Source organism: Eretmochelys imbricata, chromosome 14, assembly GCF_965152235.1.
Source record: "Eretmochelys imbricata isolate rEreImb1 chromosome 14, rEreImb1.hap1, whole genome shotgun sequence".
NCBI lineage: Eukaryota > Metazoa > Chordata > Testudines > Cheloniidae > Eretmochelys > Eretmochelys imbricata.
Genome location: NC_135585.1, coordinates 28,943,558 through 28,952,830, shown reverse-complemented (window position 1 = coordinate 28,952,830; position 9,273 = coordinate 28,943,558). Strand labels below are relative to the sequence as shown.

Genomic DNA, 9,273 nt, shown 5'->3' with positions numbered 1-9,273 from the left:
CCAAGGCCCAGATTCCCAGTTGGCGTAAATAGGCCAAACTACCATGAACTCAATGGAAGTAAAAAGAAAAGGAGGACTTGTGGCACCTTAGAGACTAACCAATTTATTTGAGCATAAGCTTTCGTGAGCTACAGCTCACTTCATCGGATGGAAGTGGAACTGTAACAATTTACACGAGCCTATGACCTGGCCCTTAGTTTTTAGTCTTCACCTCTGGGTACCTCTTGGTGACTGACTTCAGTCAGACAAGGCAGGCTGAGCTGTGGGTTCCTCTTGCAGAGGCATCCCAAGAGCTGCTGATACAATGCAGGAGGGAAAAAAAGTCTCTGCTCCCCCAGAAGTGATTACGTGATGTTAATGAAGGAACAGGCTATTCCAGGCCAGCTGAGATTCTGCTGCAACAAGGCTCTTCGCTATTGTGGATCATGTGTCTCTGTTAGAAATCGCTGTTTTAGTCCCTTCCAACCCTGAGATTCTATGATTCATTCATTCTATGATTCATTCTACAAACACCTTGGGACATGCTTTGGGCCTCTGCCCTGCCTTGTTTTTAGCCAAGGGTCCTTCCAGGGATGCTGCCATCAAGTGAGATAAAGGGCAGGTACTGTTCTCCCTCTGTGGGGTTAGAGTTGGGCAGGTTGTCAGGGTGGTTTGCTCCAGAGGTGAGATCAGAGCTGGGCGTAAAGCCTTGGAGACCGGATTCAACTGTTTAGCCCCAGAGTAGGGACATCCTGGGCTGTGACAATATCTGAACCCAGCACAAGACAGGATCAGCTCTAGAGCTGGGAGTTTTCAGTCTCTGATCCCATTTAGTCCTTCGTCTCCCAGCCAAGCCTGTCCAAGGAGGGGAGCAGGGAGCGCCCCTCTGTGGAGCGGATCCCTGTCTACTAGGAACTTCAGAGAGACTCAGGAAATCCAGCAAAGGGACATGGAAACTGCTGCTGAATAATACAGTGATGGGGGCATGAGAGAGAGATGACCAAAGAATCCTGGTACTGGAGGATCAAAAGCATCGCACGTTGGGAAAAAATCCACAAAGACCAACAGACTACATTTTTGCTTTCAATTCTACATGTGAAGGTATTAATGTACAGACAAATTTAATAATAGAGATATGAATTGTAATTGGAACTTTTAAAGACTTTTATTATCAAACAGCTAGAGCCTGTCAGATTTCTTTTCAGCAGAATGTAAGAACTGAAATATAAGTTACAATTTGAATTCTTTAAGGAATTAAGTCTCAGTCTAGTCAGACATCGAGATCCAGTCAGAGAAAAAGAAGGTGGACAATGACTTTGCATCAGAAATCAGAAATGTTTGCAGGGTTCAGCAAGCAACAACTAATTTCTTTTCAGCTAAAAACTACTGTAAACTGGAAATTGCACATTGCAAACCAAAGAATATTGGGATTTGCAGATTTCAAAAAAATGAAACCAAATATCTGAGTATAGGAGATACTTTCCCTGAACATTTTTGTTTAGTTCAAAAACTCGTTTTCCTACAAAAAACTCATTTTCCTACTACTACCAAAAAAATCTAAATTTCCAAACATCTCTAATTTGGAATGGAGCTTTAAACAAGGGAGGGGAACACTAATACTGTTCAATAATAGCATAATTTCAAAACCATTTTTTCTCTTGAAATTGGGTTTGTTTCTGTGTCAAAGGGATAATTACTGGAAGGTCAAAATTGAATAAGCAGCAGAGCTGATAGCCACAGTTGATATGTTATGCACACCAGCACCTTTAGGCTCAGAGTTGAACCACCAGTTAAAGCCAGTCTATCTCAATGTTGCCAAAAGACATACAGGAGGTAAATGGGACTAGAACCCATATTTCCAGGATTTCCTTGGAAGTTAACAAGATAGACACAGGACCAGGATTACAAAGGGTTTAAGCACCTAAAGAAGGAGCAAGGCGCCTTTGGGGATTTACAATAGCATCTGAGCAGGTTAGGTGCTATCTTTTAATGCTGGCCCACAGATAACACAGAAGCTTGGCTGGAATCAGGGAACCCTGGTGGCAATTGTACTCCCTGTGTTATGCTGGGGTCAGACTAGAGGGTCTGAATGGCCCTTTTGGCGTTATCACCTTTGTTTCTGTGCCCTTGCCTCTGAATCTCTGCTTCTGAGCTCTGCAGGGCTCCAGGGCATGAGTCCTGCTAACCCTCAGGAAATAGATATGGATAAATCACCTTCCTGCAGCATCAGTCCTTTAATGTCAGTGCAGCTCAACGCCAGCTACTCACAGCTCGTCTGCAGAGAGCAATCGGTTTGAGCCTAGTTCAATCGCAGAATGAGGCTGAAAGGATTCTCAGATACCTGTGCCTTTAGCTTCTAGATTCTGCTATATAGATAGATAGTGACCAAAAAATCCTAGTGCTGGATGACTGAATGTGTCTTCCGTTGGGAAAAAATCCACAAAGGCTAGCACAGGAAGTTTGCTATTTCAATTAAATGTGTTGGGGGATCAACATACAGGGAAGAATTAAGATGATAAATATGAATTACAATACGAACTGGTGAAGACCTTTCCCATCAGTTTAATCAAATACCTACTGCTGACTGGAATTTTTCCTCCCATTAGGAAAATTTTTACTTTTCACTGAAAACCCTAAATCCATTTCCCCCCACCACCACCCCAGTTTTTGGCAAATGAAAACTTTCTGCTGAAAACTGATTTTTTTTATTCCAAAACCAATATAGTTTGTTTTTTTTAAGTTTTCATTTTTTTTTTTACAAAACAATCCCAAAATGTTTGAGAAAAGCAGACAGATTCTGAGATGTGTTATTTAGCTTAAAAACCAATCTCCATTAAAAAGAACACAGCTGAAAATTTCCAACCAGCCTCTATGCACAGAGCTTGGGGTAGAAAAATGACAGATGAGCTGCTATTTACGATGCTGGGTGAGTCAACATCATATTGCCCTGCAAAGTGAGAATCAGGCTGTGTTAGAATTTTAGTTGATCAGTTTCATACCCAAGTTGTGAGAATTGTTGGGTTTGGAGTGTGCTTTGTTCCATCCTTCATATTGCATTTTATCAAGCCACACCTTGGGCCAAATCCTCAGATGAGATAAAGTGACGAAGCTCCATTGACTTTAAAGGAGCTGACCTAATTTACACTAGTGTGGTAACGTGACTCATTGATTGTCAGAGGCGAGGAGCACTAACAACACCTACTCATTGTAAGTGATGAGTTCTGCGCACCTTTGACATTCATAGAATGAGATATTAGGGAAAGGGGAATCAGGGCCATTCCCTCTGTCGCTCTAATCCTGACCATTGTCTTTCTCATTCCCTCCACAGACATTGCACAGTGTACTGCGGAAGAAAATGTCCAACCAAACTGCCGTGACCGAGTTCCTTCTCCTGGGATTCTCTGACATTCGGGAGCTGCAGATTTTACACTTTGTGGTGTTTCTACTGCTTTACCTGATATCCCTGCTGGGGAACCTTCTCATCGTCACAGCCATAGCCCTTGACCGCCACCTTCACACCCCCATGTACTTCTTCCTGATGAATCTGTCCATCCTAGACCTCGGCTCCATCTCTGTCACCATCCCCAAATCCATGGCCAGTTCCCTCACGAACACCAGATCGATTTCTTATTCTGGATGTGTTGCCCAAGTCTTTCTCTTCTTCTTCTTCGCTTCAGCAGATTTTGCCTTACTGACCATCATGGCGTACGACCGATACGTCGCCATCTGCCAACCACTGCAGTATGAGACAGTGATGAACAGGACAGCATGTGTCCAAATGGCAGCCAGTGCCTGGATCACTGGTATTCTCTCCTCTGCACTGCACACTGGGATCACGTTTGAAATCTCCTTCTGTGGAGGCAACGCGGTGGATCAGTTCTTCTGTGAAATCCCCCAGCTCCTCAATCTCGCCTGCTCTGACTTGTACCTCATTGAAGTTGGGTTTCTCATCTTTCGTTCATTCTTAGGCTTAAGCTGCTTTCTTTTCATCATTGTGTCATATGTTCAGATCTTCAAAGCAGTGCTGAGAATCCCCTCTAAGCAGGGTGAGCATAAAGCCTTCTCCACCTGCCTCCCTCACCTCACCGTGGTGTCCTTGTTCTTTAGTACTGCTGCCTTTGCCTACCTGAAACCCACCTCCAGCTCAACCTCACGTCTGAATCTCATAGTGGCTGTTCTCTATTCTGTGTTGCCACCGATGATGAATCCGATCATCTACAGCATGAGAAACAAAGAGATCAAAGGTGCACTGAGTAAACAGATTGGTTGGAGGTTATTCACTGAGAACAAAATGTCCATATGTCTCCTTCGGTAGCAATTTCATTCTGTATTTCTTTATAAATAAAATCTGATGACATTATTGCCTCCATAAGAAAATACTGTGCACTCTGTTTATGCGGAATTGGGTATTTGCACTAGTACAGATACAGACAAACATGACTCAGGAAAAAAAGGAGTTTCTATAGGTTTACACCAATGTAAATAAGATTGGAATATATCATATACTGCTACCGATCACCATACTACCTGAGACCCTTGCCTATAAAATCAGTAGTCATAGCAGAGTCCCTGGTGAGGTCTTTGGCTCTTCTTATATTTTGGGATAAAAACTCAGATGGAGGTATCGATGCATTTGTTTTTTGTGTTTTTTGTTTGTTTGTTTGTCAGATTTTTAGCTTATTTTTGCTTAACTGGTGGATTGGTGGTTTGGTTTGTTTGTTTGTTTTAGGAGGTTTTGGAGGTGGAAAGGCCTGAGAAGATGGTGAGTGTTTGGTGAGATGGGATTTTCAATGTTTGTCCCTTCTTGGGAGTATCCATATGTCATCTCTTTGATGGGGTTTTCTGAGCGAACTAAAGGTTTGCTCCCCACAATGACAAAAGTGTGCAAAAGAGGATTATGCATGGCTTAGTTCCTACTGACATGATTATGTGTAGATTGTTGGGATATTATTGTATTATTAATGATATGTGTCATAAATATAAAGGGAAGGGTAACCACCTTTTTCTCCACAGTGCTATAAAATCCCTCCTGGCCAGAGGCAAAACCCTTTCACCTGTAAAGGGTTAAGAAGCTAAGATCACCTCGCTGGCACCTGACCAAAATGACCAATGAGGAGACAAGATACTTTCAAAGCTGGAGGGTGGAGGGAACAAAGGGTATGTCTGTCTTTGTGATGCTTTTGCCAGGAAGAGATCAGGAATGCAGCTCAGAACTCCTGTAAAAAGTTAGTAAGTAATCTAGCTAGAAATGCATTAGATTTCTTTTGTTTAATGGCTGGTAAAATAGCTGTGCTGAATGGAATGTATATTCCTGGTTTTGTGTCTTTTTGTAACTTAAGGTTTTGCCTAGAGGGATGCTCTATGTTTTGAATCTGATTACCCTGTAAGGTATTTACCATCCTGATTTTTAGAGAGGTCATTCTTTTACCTTTTCTTTCATTAAAATTCTTCTTTTAAGATCCTGATTTCTTTTTCTTTGTTCTTAAGATCCAAGGGTTTGGGTCTGTGTTCACCTGTATAAATTGGTGAGGATTTTGATCAAGCCTTTCCCAGGAAAGGGTGTGTAGGGCTTGGGGGGATATTTTGGGGGAAGACGTCTCCAAGTGGGCTCTTTCCCTCTTCTTTGTGTATCACGCTTGGTGGTGGCAGCATAGGGTTCAAGGACAAAGGCAAAGTTTGTACCATGAGGAAGTTTTTAACCTAAGCTGGTAAGAATAAGCTTAGGGGGTCTTTCATGCAGGTCCCCACATCTGTATCCTAGAGTTCAGAGTGGGGAAGGAATCTTGACAATATGTAAGGCATCTTTTTATTATTTTAACCTAAATGAGTCTAGCATCATAGAATATTAGGGTTGGAAGAGACCTCAGGAGGTCATCTAGTCCAATCTCCTGCTCAAAGCAGGACCAACGCCGACTAAATCACCCCAGTCAAGGCTTTGTCAAGCCAGGCCTTAAAAACCTCTAAGGATGGAGATTCCACCATCTTCCCAGGTAACCCTCCTAGTGAAATAGTGTTTCCTAATATCCAACCTCTACCTCCCCCACTGTAACTTGAGACCACTGCTCCTTGTTCTGTCATCTGCCACCACTGAGAACAGCCTAGCTCCATCCTCTTTGCAACACCCCTTCAGGTCGTTGAAGGCTGCTATCAAATCCCCCCTCTCTCTTCTCTTCTGCAGACTAAATAACCCCAGTTCCCTCAGTCTTTCCTCATAAGTCATGTGCCCCAGCCCACTAATCATTTTCGTTGCTCTCCAATGGACTCTCTCCAATTTGTCCACATCCGTTCTGTTGTGGGGATGTAAAAACAGTGTCATTCTTGCTATGGTGGAAAGACTGTTTTAAAGTAAGTGACATGAACACTGGTGTCTGGGGTCTTCTTGTCTTCTTGTCTGGGGTCATTTTGTTCTAGCCCTGGTGTAAGTGGACAAGTGCCATCACGTGCACTGATCTGGTGTTCCATACGCCTTCCCGTGTAGATGTACTCACACCCAAGCTGAGAAAGGATCTCAGAAGTTGGCCTGTTAGTAGTATTAGAATATCATCTTTGTGCATGGTTGTGTACACTTCATATATGACAGACAAAAGCAGAGTATGGGATTAGCCAGAGAGACAGACAGACAGGACCATTCCTTGTCCTAACCCACAATCTCATTGAGTGATAATGATAGATTTCTATTTGATTGTAAATTACATGAGCTAGCTAGCTAGTGTGACAAAGTTTCTCCTCTACCTTGGTGGGTCTTGCGCTTATTAGCGGATTTGTTTGCCTTTGAGCTTCATGGCAGCCCTCAGTTTGGCCGTTTTCATGAACCCACAGTCCAGGGCAACTCCTCCTGTGTCTGACCAGGAGTTGGGAGGTTTGGGGGGAACCCGGGCTCACCCTCGACTCCAGGGCCCTGTGGAATGCATCTGTCTAGAGTGCCTCCTGGAACAGCTGTGCGACAGCTACAACTCCCTGGGCTACTTCCCCATGGCCTCCTCCCAACACCTTCTTTATCCTCACCATAGGACCTTCCTCCTGGTGTCTGATAATGCTTGTATTCCTCAGTCCTCCCACAGTCCACATTCTCACTCCTAGCGCCTCTTGCTCCCAGCTCATTACACGTGCACCACAAACTGAAGTGAGCTTCTTTTGAAACCCAGGTGCCCTGATTAGCCTGCCTTAATTGATTCTAGCAGCTTCTTGATTAGAACACCTGCAGCCAATCAGCCTGTCTGTCTTAATTGTCTCCAGAAGGTTCCTGATTGTTCTGGTACCTTCCCTGTTACCTTACCCAGGGGAAAGGGACCTACTTAACCTGGGGCTAAGATATCTGCCTTCTACTACTCTCCTGTAGCCATCTGGCTCGACCCTGTCACACTAGATAATGAATAATCTATGGAAATTATTGTGCAAATTACTGTGCTTCTTTTCCTGCTAATGATTGTCTATGTCCAGATCATGATTTTCTTATAAGTACTCCTTATTACACATTATTTCGCAAAGATTTTGTATGACTATATCTTACTCCATCGCTCATTTACAAACAGCTCATCCTAACGCACTTAGTGTTTGAACTTTGATCTGTTTTGACCGGATATATTTTTAACATACTCTGGTTTGCTTGGAAGTATCACAGACAGGTCGGAAGATTCAGTGACTTTCGGCACCACACCGATGAATGGAGTAGAGAGAGAGAGATCAACATTGACAAGGACTTGCACAGAGAAAGGACGCTGTGCCACTGTCCATGTCATCAGTGTTAGGGGTATTCTGATGTGAGGCTCCCACAGTCACTCCAGTTGAAGCTGTTCCAGTCTGGAAAAATAATTAAAGAGTTATTGGAGCAGGGGGTCTGGACACGGGGTCTCCCAGGTGAGTGCTTTGACCACCAGGCTACAGGGTAATTCTCATGTGCTCTCTCTCCCTCTTTGACCCAATGATTCTTTAATGATTTAATCCAAAGTGGAACAGCTTGAACAGGAGAGGTTGAGGGAGCCCCACATGGGAATATCCCACAACCAAGTGATTAGGATACTCACCCAAAAGGTGGCAGATCCCCGTTCAGATCCCTTCTCCTTCATAGGCAGAGGGGGGACTTGAACTGGGGGTTTCCCCATGGCCAGGTAAGTACCCTAACCACTGGGCTAAAAGTGAAACAGGAGGGCCTTCTCCTTCTCACACAAAACACCGGAGGGGCCTGACCCAAGGAGAGGGTTCCCAGGTATGCATCACAAGCAGGGATAGGCGCCACCCAACAGGTCGACATAGGCAACTATCTCTGTGAGGGGGTGGAGCTTGGCACACCCGAGTCTAGTCATCATCTCCCAGTGGTCAGGTTAGGCACCTCCCCACCGCATGCTGGCAACTGTGGATCCCATTTAGGTGTTTACCTCTCCCCATTCACTGAACAGGGAGCCTGGGCTCCAAACACAGGCTTTAGGAATCATGGGGATTTTCTAAGTGCCTAAATGTTAGGTGCTGCAATGCTCATTGTTAGAATACCTAAAGGCAAGATTTTTAAAGGTATTTAGGTGCCTCGTGGGATTTTCAAAAGCATTTAGGTAGCTAAATCCAATTGAAATCAAAGGGTGTTTTGAAAGTCCTACTAGATGCTTAAATACCTTAAAAAAATCAGGCCCTAATTCCTTCTGTGAATCTAGCCCTGAGTGTCTGATATCCCCGAAGAGGCTTTAATAATATCATCCCAGAAGACTGAAGACAGATCCAAAAACCATATTTTTGAGCCCTTCCTAACACTGAAGGGCTTTGTAAACTGCAGCCGTATCCAGACATGGGTTCTACAAATGGCCCTGTCCCTTTAAAATGAGCCAGACACAGACCCCAGGACCAAAGACTCATGAGTTTGAGGTTTTAAAATATAAGGCTGCTCCCATCTCAGCTGAGATAGGGACCACCTCACCTCTAGATCATGCAGAACAATCTGGTCCCAGCAGGGTACACGAGAAAGGCTGATATTCATTGGATAGCTGACAGTCAGTGGTAACTGGGTAGCTTTGAAAATGAGGCCTCTTTGAAAATGCCAGCTGAGGGCTTTGTCAAGTCAAAATGATCTATTGTCAGATTTTACAAATGGCCCCTCTCTTCATCATTGGCCAAACAGAAACATCCATCCCTGAGCTTTGCAGTGTTCAACATCCAGCCTTGCCTTCATCACTGCCTAGGGGTGCACAGGGACCATTCCCCCGCTAGGCCACTAGTGACTATGTTGGCATAAGCATCAAAGTTTGTGCCTTGTGATGGCTTCATGGTGGCCTTAAGAAATGGACTGGGGGTCTTTGTGTGGTTTCT

General features: G+C 44.1%; 1 protein-coding gene across 1 annotated transcript; it reads left to right on the top strand.

Moving 5' to 3' along the window:
* Nucleotides 1-3,334: 3,334 nt before the first annotated feature.
* On the top strand, nucleotides 3,335-4,294 carry LOC144274441 (olfactory receptor 14A16-like). Its single transcript, XM_077833275.1, has one exon. The coding sequence runs from the start codon at nucleotides 3,335-3,337 to the stop codon at nucleotides 4,292-4,294; it is 960 nt and encodes a 319-aa protein (XP_077689401.1).
* Nucleotides 4,295-9,273: the final 4,979 nt, after the last annotated feature.

What these genes read in the sequence shown, in the direction of transcription:
- LOC144274441 (XM_077833275.1), top strand. Translation starts at nt 3,335, where the DNA reads ATGTCCAACCAAACTGCCGTGACCGAGTTCCTTCTCCTGGGATTCTCT.